At 35.4% G+C, this 16980-nt stretch overlaps 3 protein-coding genes and 2 long non-coding RNA genes across 9 annotated transcripts in view; 2 read left to right on the top strand and 3 right to left on the bottom strand.

Moving 5' to 3' along the window:
- The window catches only part of LOC124445905 (contactin-2-like), a 43146-nt gene that overhangs the window by 5599 nt on the left and 20567 nt on the right, over window positions 1–16980 (top strand). The gene's annotated exons all lie outside the window — the stretch shown is intronic.
- LOC124445907 (immunoglobulin superfamily member 10-like) lies at window positions 94–6782 on the bottom strand. 4 transcript variants are annotated; one of them, XR_006948294.1, is made up of 7 exons: window positions 6556–6782; window positions 4152–4508; window positions 3408–3698; window positions 3099–3332; window positions 2735–2992; window positions 1824–2062; window positions 1426–1745 (listed from the first exon to the last, which is right to left on the bottom strand). XR_006948294.1 is itself a non-coding variant. In XM_046996699.1 (6 exons), exons 1-6 carry the CDS (start codon window positions 6602–6604, stop codon window positions 682–684), a joined length of 1203 nt encoding a protein of 400 aa, XP_046852655.1. In that variant the 5' UTR covers window positions 6605–6780; the 3' UTR covers window positions 94–681. The 4 variants fall into 4 exon arrangements, 3 of the variants coding, with proteins under 3 accessions (XP_046852655.1, XP_046852652.1, XP_046852653.1); XM_046996699.1 differs by lacking the exons at window positions 1426–1745; window positions 1824–2062 and adding an exon at window positions 94–695 and having other exon boundaries at window positions 6556–6780; XM_046996696.1 differs by having other exon boundaries at window positions 1426–2062.
- Window positions 7359–7905, bottom strand: LOC124445921. The gene is made up of 2 exons (XR_006948301.1): window positions 7809–7905; window positions 7359–7723 (listed from the first exon to the last, which is right to left on the bottom strand). It is a non-coding gene; the product is annotated as an uncharacterized LOC124445921 (long non-coding RNA).
- LOC124445920 lies at window positions 8204–9065 on the bottom strand. Its single transcript, XR_006948300.1, has 2 exons — window positions 8458–9065; window positions 8204–8260 (listed from the first exon to the last, which is right to left on the bottom strand). It is a non-coding gene; the product is annotated as an uncharacterized LOC124445920 (long non-coding RNA).
- Window positions 15004–16010, top strand: LOC124445914. Its single transcript, XM_046996708.1, has 3 exons — window positions 15004–15086; window positions 15456–15823; window positions 15905–16010. The coding sequence occupies exons 1-3, from the start codon at window positions 15011–15013 to the stop codon at window positions 15908–15910; spliced, it is 450 nt and encodes a 149-aa protein (XP_046852664.1). The 5' UTR covers window positions 15004–15010; the 3' UTR covers window positions 15911–16010.

The raw sequence follows: 16980 nt of genomic DNA, 5'->3' as shown, positions 1-16980 counted from the left end.
TTATCGTGCAGAATAGCTCTCTGTTAAGTCTGGCACTAGAACACAAAATATAAATAACATGAAGTTTCCAGGAAAAAATGGCGGATTCCGAAATTGTAATGAGCTACAAATTTTAATGTAATAAAGGAATAAAACTGCAGCTTTTTGGAGATGACAAGAAGTAAAACTGCGTTAAGCATGTAAAAGTCGTTCTGTCTTGAATTTTTCATGACCTTTCTGGAGGTGTCCAACGGGAATGAAAGAAAATCGGTCACAGATCACGGATTATAGGTCAGTTTGGCACACTCTACGACTTAATGGCATACAAGTACCTAGAGTAGCTGTTCAGGAGATTTTGCGTGAAATATGTCCCGAAAGAACTGAACGAAGACGAGCACATCGCTTGAAAAGAAGGGACTACCGAAATCTAGGCCCAAATTATGCTTGGCATTGTGACGGCTATGATAAAATGAAGCCTTTCGGATTTCCAATACATGGTTGCATTGATGGGTGGAGTAGAAAGATACTCTAGCTAAAAGTAACTAGATCCAACAACCACCCAGGTGATATAGCCAGTTTTTACTTAGATGCTGTCGAACATTTTGGTGGATGTCCTGTTGATCTGGTAACAGATTTAGGCACTGAAAATGGAATAATGGCAGCCATTCAATCATTTTTCCGGGATGATGCTGACAGCCATCGTTATGTGCCGTCTCCTAGAAATGAAAGAATCAAGTCATGGTGGGGACTATTCAGAAAGTCATGCTCATCTTGGTGGATAAACTATTTTAAAGATCTAGTGGATCAAAGGGTAGTTGATCTCTCATCAGAGTTAGATATGGAGTGTCTTTGGTTTTGCTTTTCGGATGTGATACAAAGTGAAAGAGCAATGGAACACCCATTATATCAGAAAATCACGTCATGATACTGTAATAGGCAGACCTGACTCATTGTATTATTTACCTGAGCAATGTGATGGTGGCAATCACTTTTTACTGTCAGTTACTTCTACCGAAATTCATTATGCTCGATCACACATAGTGGAAAGTGAAAAAGAAAACATATTCCAAGAATATTTCAACTACGTGTTACAATCTTGTGATCACGACAACCCAAGAGATTGGAAACAGGCAACTGAGCTTTACAATACTCTTCAGTACTATGCAAAGTAAATATACTTGCCAACATTCAATTTCAACAGACTGCATGTAGCTATAGGCAGGGACAAAGCTAGAAGGTTAAGTGGGGTGGGGTGAATATTCAAATATTCAACTCCGCCCTGCTGATTTGTTTTGAAATTATAATCACTAACAAAGCAAATCAGCAAAGCTGAGCTAAATATATGAATATTCACCCCCCTCCCCAGTTAACGTTCTACTTTAGCCACTGGCCATAAGACAAATTAATCTAATATATTTTGTTTATACAAAAAATGTAGGTAGTATCTTCTGTAGGTAGCAATCACATTTATCTGCTAACATAAAAATTGACAAAGTGTATAGTAAATGTTTCCTCACTAACAAGCGTTTAGTAAGTACATAATTTTGAAAGAAGTAAAATCAAAAGGTGCTATTGGGGTGAATCAAACAAAAAAGTAACCATTCTATAATAATCAATTACTGATAAGGTGATACTGATTTAGAATGACAAGTTTCATTTTTTCCCAAAACTCTGACCCTTACAGTAGGCAATCATGAAAACGTGCTTGAAATCTTCACTTGTTTTCATATGCTCAACTGGTAATGTAATGTCTCTGCCACATGATCCTAAATGATGAGAAACAGATTTTATGCATGGTATTACATGACATACAATCATGATCAAAATGAACTCAGATTCTTAACTTTTCTCCATTAATAGGTGCATGTTTTTGTCGGTGAGCCACCCCAAAACTCCTGATGGTGTTAGATCTGCAGACGGGAAGTCATCCTTTCCATGTTGTCGTGCATGTTACCACGACCATCTTCTCTATCACTCCATGTCAGATCTTGTACATAGCCTGTTACATTCTGGTCTTCCATACTCATTAGCACATCTTGAAAGAAGTCAATCATTTCCTCTTCAATCACACGCCGCGAGCTTCCTTTTAATTTTTTGTGGAAATATTTCATTAATCAATCATTGCGAAAAAGCCGCCCGCATGGCTCCCAATCTGTCGTTCAAAACTTTCATGCTGACTACGCCACTAGTGACATATTTTTCAATTATATTGTTTGAAAAATTAGATATAACTTACCTATTCCATACTGTGTGCAAAATTTGGCATTGCTTTTGTGCTCTGTGCCACACATACAACAAAATCTCGCACTTTCAAAAGAACTTTCGCCTTCGTTTTCCGCCATATTTTATTTATGTTTCCATAATTTCGTAAAAGCACTATTGCAATACACATTTAATATAAATGACAACTTCTATTTTCAAAAAAGTTGTCGATTATATTATTTATGTTTATCAGTCCCAGTCTCTTCGAATACTGCTCTTGTGCCGTGAGATTTTTGTTGTGCCGTGAGAAGTTTAGTGTGTGCCGTGAGATTTTGTTTGTGCCGTGACACCTGTGGGCCACCGTAAAACTGGGACTTGGCAGACTCTAGCATACAGGTTTTATTGCATTAAAAAAGACATCATCATTAGGTATACGCATAACACGTAACGATTTAAAGTAACATATCCAAACAAAATACATTCGTTTGTTGCTTTCATTTTGGGCTTCCATCAATACAATTATGTAGTAATTCACAATCTTTCTGAAACCTACCTGTTACACTGCAGATCTTGGACTCTGTACTACCAACACAGTTTGAAGCAACAACACGAAACTCATAATCTTTGCTATTGCTCAAGGTCTCATTCGTTGACGGACTGTACATTGTATCAGAAGAGGTAAGAATATCGAACCAGATACCAGAAACCTCTTTTGCTTGCAAAGTGTATTTTACACTGGTCTTGGATATCGAAGGTAACCATGTGAGTTTATCAAACGCACATTGTGAGAAGACAGGCTCCCCAGGTTTATCTATTGAAATACAGATGGACAACAAGTTTACATAATAACAACTCCTTTCTAGTTCTCTTGCTAAAGAAGTTGGCAAGTTATGTAGGCGTACGTAAAAATCAAATACCTTCCGCGAGGGAAACAGAGATATTTCGCTTATCACTTCCTAGTGTATTATTGGCCTCACAAATATACACTCCAAATCTCTGAAGAATAAATTCATTATTCAGACTTTCTTTATTAGGACCAGTAATACGTATTTTAGGCTTCGGATTTCCAGAGGCTTCACAGCCAAGTGAAATAGATGTTTTTAAACAGCCAAACTGCTCTGTCGTCACCGACTTTGCAATTTCTGGAGGATCTATAAATGTAATTATCATAATTCAAACTTTATATGCAACATAGAAATAGCAAAAACCACAAACACCTTACTTACATTTGACACTTAACTGCAAAACTTTTCGTGATACATAACCATTTGTTGTTTTAACTTCACAAATATACTCCCCACTATCCTCCTTTGTAATGTTCTTAAAATTGTAAAAGACGGTCATGCTACTTGTAGCACTTGTCATACTAGAATTCAGTACATTAGTTCCTTTCAATAATTCAATATTTGAAGATGGTTTTCCAACTGTAGCAGTACAGCTAAGCGTTACTTCCGTCCCTTGCACCACATCATTTTGCGCGACATTGATAACTCGAAAGTCGGTTACGTTCGATAGAACTAAGAAAAAAAAAATGAAAACATATTTAGGCAAGATAAAGATATAGGTGAAGCCCAACATTTCGTGGCCCATCTAAAATGTTATTGTTTGTAAACAACCGTAAACCTCCACCTGTAAGTTTAAGCACTTTTTTTATCGGCTTATATTTACAGATACATTGCCCATTGACGAATGAAAACAAAATTATTCCAAAATATAAACTATATCTTTCCTTAACTTTTCACAAATTTTAAAATATCATCAAAAAACAAAATGTTATAAACACCAAAAGCGTAATATGCATTGATTGTGATCGAGCCAAACCTCGGAGTTTGAATAAGAATCCATACATATTAGACTCAAACAAACAACATGATTCTACAAATCTTTATCAAGTTTAAATAGAAAAATTTATGACTTGATCATGAAAATAAACAAATAAGAAGGGATAATTTGATGGTTTTGAATTTTACCTATTGCTATGATCGTAACTTTATGGGCTATTGATAAAGCTCCTTGAATTGAACATTCAAAATCTCCTTCATCTTGCTTAGTAAAATCTCTTATAGACAATGTTGCATCTTTACTTCCGGTTCTTATGACGTCTCCAATAAAATTGACTCTACCAGAAAACTGATTTCGTGGAATTGGATCGTTCAAGGGAAGACCCTTATCAGTAAGACGGTATATTACAATTTCAGGATTTGTGCCCATATATTTCCATGTTGTAATAAATGAACCGCCATTGTAAGTAAAAATCCATGGAATAGTGATATTAGTAAACTGCCTTCTGTAAAATTCTGTACCAGATTCGAATTGCTGACCAGAGACTAAAAACAAAAAATAAGGAGAAAAAAATTATTCCAGGAGAATCGACAAAAATTCACCTAAGTAAACGTGCTTTTTAATGTTGTATCTAATTCAAGCAAGTTTTCCCCACATTGGTATTGAACAAGGAATGTATCGTAAGCCCCAGGAAAGATGTGTTGTGACGTTTGCGAGATGCAACCACCACTGGGCAGCCACTTGTAAAAAGCACCATATTTTGCATGAGACAGAAACTTTTCGTTTGAGTTTTTGACTTTCATGTTACAATCCCGTCAACTAATTTCATAATTCCTGCGTACAAGTGATCAATTTTAGTACAAAATACAGCCTTCCTTCCACTTTAACGGTTCCAGGAGCGAAAGAAATACGAATTCAACATGTTTGATTTTTGTTACGATATTTATTATTTTTTAACAAATATAAACCTACGCTTTAAAATTTTTTTATCAAAAATGGGGAAGAATTTTTCGGTTCTGAACTGAGAACAAAATTATGACCATCATCCCTAACATTTCCTTAAGATTCTTGAAATACTTAATTACGTAAAAGAAACAGAGTAGTTCAAAAAGTTCTCCAAAGTCTTATGAAAGTTTGTGTAGCAAAAAAAACTTTAAATTCGTTTACATCCTGTTTTAAACGATAGCAAGAATATAAATTTTACCAAAACAGGCCTGTTGCATGCTGAGATGGATAGCAGATTAGAAAGATCAAATTTTAAGCCAATACTTTTCCACTTCAACATAATTAGCTCAGATCGAGCAATAAACTGAACGAAGACCATTTTCTACACAACTCATTTGAAGAAGCCTGCTGAGTTTGCCGACAACAAGCGGGTGTGCATCAGAGTAAATGCATCGTTCATGTTGAAAAACTCAAAACATTAAAACAAATGCATCGGATACTTTTGATTTTTGATTAGACGCACGAAATGTCGACAAAACAATTGTCACAGTGAATATCAAACATTGTATTAGAAAAACATGTGATAAAACAAGGCTTATTTCAGCATCTCTTAAAAACCAGTCAAACGCTCATTTCGATCATTGAGCATCTTGTACGAACAGCCCAATATATTTGCAAAGTGGCGGTATTACATTAATTATTGCATTCCTTGTTCAAATTTCTTTAAAAATTGGTAAAAATCGGATATAAATATGATGCTGGTTCAAAATTTACCATCTCAACATAATGCTCGTTCATACTCATAACAACGATAATTTTGCTATCACTAACTCCGAGATTTACGAATGCTCAACGCATAATACAAATGAAACTCGCTTGTTAAATGTTCACTTGTTGATAGTGGATGCACTAATTTGGTAGATGTTCAGGCTTGTCTTGAACAAGATGTCCATCATTCAAACGATAAAACAATCATTAAGAATATAAACAATCCAAGCTATACACGATAGCAACAAGTCGTCCGAACACGCGTAGTTTGCATGAATTAGTTGTTATAAGATGCTTTCGGTGTTTTTATAAGTAGTATGAATTGTATCCACTATAACTCTGTAGTTTTCCTCGAAACGTTATCTTCGGGAAGGCGGGGGAAACTCATAAAGCTGTCTACTCTACCCTTTTAAAAACAAAAGCTGTTAAAGACGGCAAAGGAAGTGTTCAATTTTACATATAAACGCGTTGCCACACGCATAACAAAATGAAATACATTGTGAGCAATATATTGAATGAGGCCAGTGGGGGCTTTGTTGTAGAAATCGTAAGATACTTATATTAAAAAACATTTTTACGTTACCAGGGCAAAATGATTCAAGTATAAAGACACAGTTTTCTAAATGCTTGAGAAGAAGTATTCGCTCGTACATTCAAGGACTCAGTACGACTTTATATGTGTAACGTGACAAACTTATAGTGAACACGATGTGATGTATAAACACAAATATGAAAGAGAAGAATTAACAAGACTAACCTAAATATACCCAAAGAATAACATATAATGACGACGAAATGTATTATACCATGTATAAAGTACTTGCCCAATAATATCTTAAGTACGTTAAAGAGAAGATACACAATATTGGCAATCGATACCTGAATCAACAAAAACGACAAGAGAAAACAGCACAACGGATGAAATCATTGCTTTCGCAGAAAAAGAAACAGAACAAGAACAAATACAGTAATATTTCCAATAGTCCAACAATATTAATGCACAAAGGTGTATAAAGTTGTGACGTCGTCACTCGTAAACATTAATACATTTGAATAAAATTATGCACATGATGTAAAAGTCCAAAATAGTTGCTATACGACAGCATCCGCTGTATAATGACAAAAAAATGATTTTGAAATATTTACACACTGCGTCTCGCATTATCATACATCAGACGTTTGTTTTTTATTAAATAAACGATACTGATGTAAGTTGATGCTTTTCATCCTGTTCTTTAGATCAAACCAATTATTTTACTCTACGTATAATACCATAATAATAATGAATGAAAAACTGAAACTTGAAATTTTGTGTCTACTTAGAATGTCATACTTTAACATATACTTACATACACCACAATACGTCACTTAAAAAGGATCTTGGGAAAGTTGTGGAAAAAAGTACAAAGAGAAGATTCTGAAAAAGAACTCAGAATCTTCTCATCCTTTGACGGAAGACCTCACCCGTGAAAAAATTATGTGAAGACATAAATAATCAGCGTCCTTCATTTCATATTCATTGTTAAATAAAAACTTTTTGTTAAATAAATACTTGTTGAACTGTCATATGTAACTTTTTATTAGTTATACAATGTAGTATATGGTGAAAATGGATGTTATGTATACATGGGTAATAGCCGTCCAACGTACGTACGCTGGATAATAAATGCGTTGAAAAAAACTTTTTGTTAAATAAGAGCATCTTTTATTTTAATTGTAGACAAAATTGAAGTATAATTGTTTCCTGTACAAGAATTCATTAGTTTTTGATAAAGTAATAGAACTTAGCTAAAAAAGAAAATCTTATTCAGTAAACCTAAACTATAAAAACAGCGCTAGTTCATCGTCAATAGTGTATATTTAGACGACATTGAGTCATAAGAGTATCCACTACAAGATCCACTACAGCTTTCAGGTACTTCGGTAGATAACAAGGTTAGTCACTTTCAGAGTCTGCACCGTCTTGAACTCCACTCGCACAATTATAAATTTTTTCAGCGTTATTTCGGAGACAACGCTCAGTTTTTCGTATACAATATATGCAGGCCTATATAAAATATCATAGTTTCACTGTCACATAGCTTTCACAACAAAAAAACGTCTTGGAATTTGGCGTTAGATGAACAACAAACCTCAGGGAATAAAACGTTATACATGTAGTTGATGTTCATTGAATTTGTTTCATCAAAGGATCGAAAATATCTGTGACTATTTCTTTGACTACATTCAACAGATCGTTTGCCTATATATACAAAAATGACGAGTTAAGACACTAGTGGGGCTCCATTTCTAACAGAGAATGTGTTTTTATACTTCAGTTCGAGTTAAAGGACACGTCATGTAGAGATCGGTGAGTTCAGTCTGAGCTTGATTTCGCCCACAGATCATTTGCTTAAATAACCTGTGGCGTTTACTGGGTATCGCACCGTTGACGATTTTTTTTAAATATGCCTAAAATTCAATGTTAAAATATTATAGCTATGTTTATCTGCAACTGATATTAAATAATTTAAATTCTAAGAGAACCTTTAATCCTCTGAATGAGCGATTTCCCTTTATATTTATGTCAAATGTTTTCGCAGATCTGTCAAGGAAAAGATAAAAGAAATAAATATATTTATTCGTGCGTGTTCAAGAAACTCACATTTTAGAAATAAAACATTTAAGAGCACGAGGAACGTATTAATAACTATTATGAATACGTATGCAAATAAATCGGTGATGCGCAAAAATGAACAGAATAACAGTTCGTAGTTTAGAAAAAGTGGATGTATAATTTACCCATGAGTAAAGTAAGATACATTGCATCCGCAATCAAATTTTCCTTTCGGCTTCGTCGTAATGCCAACGCAATCCCAATGGTACCATTGTTGACAAACATCACACAACACCCAATCCACCATTCCATTATCTTTGGAAGATGGTTCTTGACAAAGAAAGGCTTTACATTTGTCATAGGATGTCAAATGACTAGCTCTTTCCTTTGCACAAGACACACTTTCTCTGTCACTGGACTTTGCCTCTTTTCTTTTTCTTTTGTTGTTACTTCTTCCCTTCCTGTGTTCTTTATCAACTTTTTTAGGCACGGCGTTTTCTGTTACAAGGTGTCCGTCACCTTCATTAACTGTTCCGTCTCGTCCACAAAATACATTCCCAGAATTACCATCATCATCGCCACCATTATTACAACATCTTCTCTATCACCGGGAACATCACCATTTTCAGAACCATTCTTAACATTATCAGTTCTTTGTCCATGGCCAACATCATATTCGTCGGAAACGTTGTTAACAAGTTCGCCATGACTATTATCATCATTCTCACCACTAACTTCAACAACTTCTTGGATGTGGCCGCCATTGTCTTGCTCTTTGTCACATTCCTCAACATTTTCTGCATGAAGAACATTATTTCTTTCCACTATCTCCCTTTCCACAAACGTAAGCTCATTTGATTTTTCAATAAATAAATCCAATGCTGCTTCTCCCATAGTCGATGGATCCCGTAATGATGCGTGTTCTGGAATTCCGCATACTACATATTTGAAATCCCCTTTCAAAAGAGAAGTGTATGGCACTTTTGCTTTGTCCATTCCAGTTGCTTCACCTAGAATGTTTTTTTTGAAACTAGTATAAGCTATTGTTACTGAAATTGCTGCAGGATTGTGTTCAACCTCTTTTACTAATCATTGCTTCAAATATTACAAAATTTCGTGCAGAAGTAATTGTACTTATTTCAAGAAATATTGACCAAGAACAACCTTTTCATATTCCATCTAAAAAGTTTTACAATTAGTTACATGTTCATACTTACAGTATTTCTGATTTAAAATATCACGCAAAGATTTCCTCTTCTGTTTCAATCTTGCCATGCGATTATCGGTAACAGTTTCAACGTTGTCGTTTGACTCAATTGCTACAACCAAAAAGTTTGTATTAGATTAAAATATTAAATAAGAAACAAAAATCACAAGTTTTCGGTTGTCCTGAGAAGAAAAATGTATTTCCTCGCGGGCATGATGTAAAGTAAGGACAAACAAACCTCCAGAGCTGTTTACAAAAGCATAAAATGAGCGGGGATGCTCTTTCTTTTGCAGTATTGTAAGGCAGACTTTGAGCCATGCACTTCAACACCAGATTCCACGGCAGCCACGAAAAATTAATCAATGTTCATTCCTTTCAAAGCATCCAACTAAACAATGGCACCGATAGCATTAATAAAAATTGGAACTGATCACAAAAATAATTTTGTGCATTTATTTTGACCCAATCAACATACCTTCTTCAAAATTTTTTCAACTCCCGTTTCTTGCGCGTTTCGTGGTCTAAAACAGAGCAATCTGTCTTTGCCCTATTTATATAGCCTTCTCGTTGGCTTTTATCCAGGCAGCGCCATCGTTGTCCCAATTCAACATTTCTAGCGTGAAATGACAAAGACTTTAAGGAGTCTAAAAAAAGAATAAAAATGTGCATAATGTTAATAGAGACAACTTTGTGTACGTAGCTATTCTCAACATCGTTAGAAGCTTCTTCTTTACAAAATAATTGGTATCCATTCATTCCACTAAAAAAGTAAATGAATTTTATTTTTATTTGAAAATTTTGTAAAACTTGCAGTCTTTTGAAATGATTTCCTTTGGCTGACTATTGATGGACAATTCTACCGTTTTGAAAAGCTGAAAAGTGAGTGAAGAGTCAAGAAAATTTTTAATTCGTTATTGCAACCATGTGGAGCTATCTTTTTCTTGAGTATTGAAATACTCAGGGAAAGCCCCGCATAATTTCCCGCGATTTAGGGAAAATCCGTATGCGAACAAACCACAATATTTACAACATTACTACGGTTTGTAGGTCTAAATTTAGCACAAATTATAGCACAGAGATATGCATGCTCACCATAAGGTGAGATTAACGAGCAGATATGGAAAAAGTTATAAAACAGCGATGTAGACAAATAAGGAGCTTTATAAAATAGATTTATATAGAAGTAGAATACATCTTAGAATGAAAATGAACTTGTTGATAAATTATCACAATGGATAGCATTATTTTACCTTGACATGATTCCTATCCTGCTTAAAATGAACCAGAAGAGTCTATTTGGTGTGCAATATAGTCTAGTTTGTTTGAAACAACGCGAAGAGAAAAGATAAGGTTATGTTTATTAATCACCAGACCCCTGTCGAAGGCCGTGCTCGGTAACCATCAAAGGAGCCTGGCGCGAACGTACAGCGTACGTGTACTTTGACGGCTATCAGCCAGTACTTTTTAGCACTAAAATACGGCTAATAGCCATATGCCTAAAGCCTGTTTTATATTCATAGCCACGTATCGTAACGTATCGTAGCAAAACGTAACGTATCGTAGCAAGTACAGATACGTTGAACGTTTTCCATTATTCGGCACAACGCGTAGTACTATTTTCCCGCCAAAGTTCAAAAACAATACAAATATTATTGTTATGGGTACTCTCAGCAAAAAAACTCGCTTGCTTTTACTTTTAAGTAGACGAATGAAGAAAGATAAATACAAAAAATCATATTGGATTCGAAAGCTTTATCAAGAAAGAAAAACTAAAGTATAATTTTATCTTTTGGTGCAGGATTTACGTTTTTGTTCGATGATGAATTATTTTTCAGGTATTTTCGAATGAACGCTTCCAAATTTGAGGAATTATTACTTATGGTCGCCCCCAAAATAAAAAAAACTGCGTGTCTAGAGATTGCATTGGACCAACTGAGATGCTTTGCGTGACGATGAGATATTTAGCAACCGGAGACTGTCAAACAACCATAGCTATGAACTATCGAATGAGTCCAACAACAGTGGGAAGAATCATTTTTAAAACTTGCAGAGCACTGTGGATTGTTCTTGCAAAATTTTTAAAGCCACCTACAACTGAGTCCGAATGGATTAAATTGGCTGAAGAATTTGAAATAAAATGGAACTTTCCCCACTGCCTTGGAGCGTTGGACGGAAAGCATGTTGTCATGCAGGCCCCTGCAAATTCCGGTTCAATGTTTTTTAACTACAAAAAAAATAAATCATTCAATTGTGTTGATGGCCATTTGCAACGCCAACTACGAATTCACTCTGGTCGACATAGGTGACGCTGGAAGAAATAGCGATGGTGGTATATTGTCTTACAGCAAAATTGGAGAAGCTGTGAAAAACAACAGTTTGAATTTTCCATGTGAAAAATCATTGCCTGGTTTCCAGGAAGAATGCCCTTATGTTATGGTAGCAGATGAGGCTTTTCAACTGCAACATCACATAATGAAACCCTACCCAAGAGAAGTTCTAGGTATTGCAGAAAGAGTGTTCAATTACAGGTTGTCACGAGCAAGACGGACAATAGAAAATGCCTTTGGGATCCTAGCTGCACGCATGCGCCGTGGATTTTTCAGGATTTTTCGACGTGCAACACATGCTAGAGTTGAAATGGTTGTCAGGATAACCCAAGCTGCAGTGGTCCTTCATAATTATCTCATGAGGGAAGGTGCATGCTCTCATGGAGAGAGTTATTTTCGCATGGAACTAATTGACAAAAATACAAAACATGGCACACAACCAGGGCGGTGGAGAGAAATAACGCAAGGCGACAAAGGCTTGCAATCAATTAATAGAGATGGATCAAACAACTACTCTCGTAATGCCAAAAAAGTTAGAGAAGCTTTCAAAAACTATTTTATGTCAAACGAGGGGCAAGTTATATGGCAGTGGGAATCTGTTCATGCCACTGAAAATTGTTTTGACAAAAATAACTAATAAGGCAGACTTATTATTAAACATGTTCGAACAAATCAATATATTATAAGACAGAAACAAAAACTTAAAATAACTTGTTACAACAAACTTTAAATAAAAAAGCAAATTGAATGTTCTGTAATACATTTGTCAGTGATGCTAATGAATTTCATTCATCTTCTTCTAACTCAAATAGAACCTGTAGCACCTTTATCTTAGCCATTTGTTTAGTTTTTGCCTTCATCCCTTTGAAACTAGACACTAAGCTTAAGAAAAATAGTGTATCCTCATCTTGTTGATTGTTTGTCTCACAACTACCAGTTTTACTAACATTGGATAAATCATTAGCAAGACTGATGGCTAAGAGGTCATCAATTTGGTCTGATCTTCGCTTGCGTGCTTTCTGACTGGTTTTGGGTTCAAAAACCTGGTCACTTGATTGATTATCCAAAGACAAACTACTTGATACAGAAACCTTCACAGGATCAATGATTTCATATTCAACATTGCTTTCAGTTTTCCGCCCACTTACTACATCCCTTAAGAATGATGGCTCCACAAAATAATCACAGGTGGGCAATTTTTTTGTAGAGCCACTTCCAGAACGAGTTAATTGCTCTCTTTTGCGAATGCATCGACGATAGTTATCTTTCAGTCTGTCAAATTCTTTGTTCAATGCCCTTTCTACATTGAAAGTAAAATATTCATAAATAAACTGCTCACAAATTTTACTGTTTCAAATTTAATGTTATACTATAACCTATACACATGTAGATTGTAGAGTACCTATGTTTGTAAATTTTACAGCCAAATACAATTTTGAATACAATATTAACTAGTTAATTAACAAATATAATATCAATAGTTGTTGTAAACAATATGATTGCTGTTTAAAGTAGTAGCAAGAACATTAATGCACAGGCAGTCAAATAGAACTGCTCAATTTTTATCAAGGTTATGCAAAGCTGTATTTAAAACAAAAGGAGGATCCACTATTTATTAGATGTACGATTCTTTTTTATTGAGTGACTGATATGATTATATGTAATGTTTTGGCACTTCTTCCAAATGTTAACCTATTAATATATTACATGTAGGTGAGCAGTTATTTTAATTGCCAGTGTAGTTTATAATATTTACTTCAACAAAAGAACTACTGAATATAATAAGAACTGTGCGACAAGAAAAGTTCATTATCGGGTTTATTGCCTTATGGCATTATCATGTATAAGCTCGTTCGTGAATAACTTACCAGGTGCATTCAATGCTGTAGAAATCCTACGCCAGGCTTCAATTTTTTTTGGTCTTTTTTGTGACTTTTTAAAGAAGCATTCCATATGCAAGGATATTTACGTATTTCCTCAATTAAATTTGACAGAAACGAAGCATCTTGCAAATTGATATCTGATTTATTTAATGAATCCTCTGTCCCTTCTTGAAATAACTCGATGCACGGCTCCTCGAGCGACGCCATTTTGAAAGCATGAATTTTGTTTTGTCGTGAAATGAACGACTATGATTGGTTGAATATATCCGTATTACAGATTCGTACGAAAAAAGTTGACAATACGCGAACTTGTTTTTTAATACGCGTATTAAAATTGTGATACGCCTATTAGCCATCAAATACACTAGCACGCATGCGCCGTGTTACGTTTTGCTACGATACGTTACGATACGTGGCTTGTGGAAAACAGGCTTAAGACGAAGTGGGTGCTTCACAATAGCAATAAGTCAATAACCCAACGATGTTTTGTCCACATTGTGGAAAAGAAAAGGATGAAAATGCAAATTTTTGCGAGAACTGTGGTGCAAGTGTATCAGAAATTAAACCTTCGGCCTTTAGTCAACAACCGTTAACTTTCGAAGAGTACATAAAGAAGAACGCAGTCGCCAATCCTTGCACTGATCGTGGCTATCAACTAGAAAATTCCCACCGCGCTGGTAGTTCGTCTACCTTTCAATCTATTAGAAAAAGGAAGTCAAATGATCGATTAAGTCAAATAAAAAAAAAGGAAAGAAAGATGAAGTAGTGAAGGTATGTGTATTCAATGGTATGATTATGCCAATTATACAAATTTGGTTAATGAAACTCAATTTTGTGTTGTAAAGATTGGAATAATTGAACTCGACGGTAAAAGACTTAAAATAAGAAGATCTTCTTTACTTCCTGTTGATGTTCGAAAATCAGATACATTAGTTCCTGTAAAGAATGCCGGAGTTCAGAAACAGCTTGCCCACAACAGACATCTCAGAGATTATAATGAAACTGAGTGGCTTTTACTTTACCCTGATATGGATATCGTGGGAAATATTCCAGGAAGCAGTGAAAAATTCTCTGTGGAAAAATATAAAAATGAACTTGGACGTCCATACAGTCGAGTACAAATTCGTAGAATGTTGCATATGAATGTTGATGGAGTCCGCAAACGAGGTAGACCGAGAAAGAGATGGATGGATGCTGTGAACAGTGATATGAAGGCGATGGGTATAACGAGAGATATGGCGAGAGATAGAGACGTTTGGCATGGAAAAATTCATGGACCGGTCAACCTCCCTGGCGGGGATTAATACTGGCCGGTATACAGATGTTGTTTGTTTGTTTGTTTGTACGTCCATACAGTCGAGTAAATTTGTACATTTGCAAAATGCTTGATTTTGAAGGTAAACACTGAGTTCAAAATAATTCCAGGTATTTTTTTTGCATTTAGACTGCTGGAGTGAGCATTAGGGGCATTGCACAAGACAAACACTGGCTGTATTGAAAACTGATATGTCATGCAATAAATAATCAAAAAGCAGTCACATTTTATTGAAGCAACATTTCTGAGCTTCCCAGAGTTGATTGGGCCCATTGACTGTATTTTACTGGTGAATAAAGGTTCACTACTGGGGCAAGCACAGAGCAAAATGCTAAAATGCCCTAGTACATAAAAGTTAAAAATGCCTTAGAATAATTATCTTGCAACTAACATTAAACCTTCAAAAGAATTTGTTTGTAGGGTTAGTAATTATGTTATATTCTAAATTTAGTTGCCAATGATTTGACTGAAGACCTCGAGGAAACGGTTGTTCCAGATACTGCTGATGTTTTTGAAGATAATTCTGTTCAAGAAAATTCTTCACAAACTATATGTGAACTGGGAAATTCTCAACAAGTCAATGCCACACCAGATAATTTTGTGGAAGTTAATCATGCTCATACCAATGCTGTTCCAGCTAGTCTTGCAAAAGCTAGTCTAGTGGAGGCCAGCCATGTTCAAACAAATCCTGTTCCAAGCAATGTTGTTAATGTTGATAATAGTTGTGTGGAAGCTGTTTCCTTCAGGTTGATTCATTTTCAGTTGAGCAAATCATTATGGAACCAGGTGAAATGCCTGCTCAAATTTTTCAGGATGCAGGTATAACTAATGATTTGTTACATATGTATCCTATACATTTTGTATATTTCATTGTTTTTGTATTTTAAATTTATTTTTTAGATGTAACTGAATCCCTACTAGATAATATTGAACCAGAGCCAAATCTTGTACAACCAGCTCAAGTTAATTTACCCGAGGAACAATTGCATGTGCTAGATCTGCTAATCCATCGACAACCCTTTGAAAGACATGATAACAGAATTTTATAATCCAAATGTATTGAAATCTACTATATTTTTTAAAGTAGTTGATGCAAGAGGTATGTTTGAGGAGGGAGAAGGAAGAGGTGTTGCACATGATCTTCTTACAGAGTTTTGGCACCTTTTTTATCAGTCATTATCTATTGGAGCATCTACCAAGGTGCCAGCCATTCGTCATGATTATCAAAAGCTGGAATGGGAGGCAGTGGCTAGAATCATGTTGTATGGCTATTGCAAAGGAGTGTTCCCCATTACATTGTGCTCAGCTTTTGTTGCATGTACTCTCCATGGTGAAGACAGTGTTTCTTGTGAAGTGCTGTTAAACTCTTTCATGGAGTATATGGCTGAAGACGAGAGAGAAGTGGTTGATAACTTAATGAAAAATCGATCACAGATATGTAAAAATGAAGACTTACTTGAAGTTTTAGAAAGCTACAAGTGCTATCTCAATCCCACAGAAGAAAATATTGAAGATATATTATGCCAATTAGCTCACCAAGAACTTATCCAAAGACCGCGGTACGTTTCCAATTGTTGGGCAACAATATTGCAATCATTGAAAAGTCATCCTGCGTTTCAAGATGTTGCAAGCATTCTTTGCTTTTACCAAGAAAGAAAACCCACGTCCAAAAAGGTTTTGAAAATTCTAGATGCCTCCCCCGAAAATGAGGCACAACGAAATGCATTTGATCATTTGGTGCGCTATATAAAGTCTCTAGGTGGCAACGTAACCGCGTTCCTTCAATTTACCACAGGTTCTGATATCATTTTAGAAGGTCAAAAGTTAAAAGTGTCATTTACAGAACTTAATGGTTTACAACGTCGTCCTGTAGCACACACATGTGGACCATTGCTAGAGATTCCCAGCACTTATCAATTTTATAATGAACTTGTAGAGGAGTTTTCGTCGATCCTAAGAGAAAAAAGTGCCTGGTC

Source organism: Xenia sp. Carnegie-2017, unplaced genomic scaffold, assembly GCF_021976095.1.
Source record: "Xenia sp. Carnegie-2017 unplaced genomic scaffold, XeniaSp_v1 HiC_scaffold_22, whole genome shotgun sequence".
In the NCBI taxonomy this organism is placed as follows: domain Eukaryota; kingdom Metazoa; phylum Cnidaria; class Anthozoa; order Malacalcyonacea; family Xeniidae; genus Xenia; species Xenia sp. Carnegie-2017.
This window is presented reverse-complemented; position numbering and strand designations above follow the sequence as displayed.

Coding starts and splice junctions, on each gene's coding strand:
- LOC124445907 (XM_046996696.1), bottom strand. CDS start 6,604: ATGATTTCATCCGTTGTGCTGTTTTCTCTTGTCGTTTTTGTTGATTCA. Junction 3,699..4,151: donor AGTTACGATCATAGCAATAG/GTAAAATTCAAA, acceptor TTTTTTTCTTAG/TTCTATCGAACGTAACCGAC. Junction 2,063..2,734: donor CAAGATCTGCAGTGTAACAG/GTAGGTTTCAGA, acceptor AAAAATTAAAAG/GAAGCTCGCGGCGTGTGATT.
- LOC124445914 (XM_046996708.1), top strand. CDS start 15,011: ATGTTGTTTGTTTGTTTGTTTGTACGTCCATACAGTCGAGTAAATTTG. Junction 15,087..15,455: donor CAAAATGCTTGATTTTGAAG/GTAAACACTGAG, acceptor TTCTAAATTTAG/TTGCCAATGATTTGACTGAA.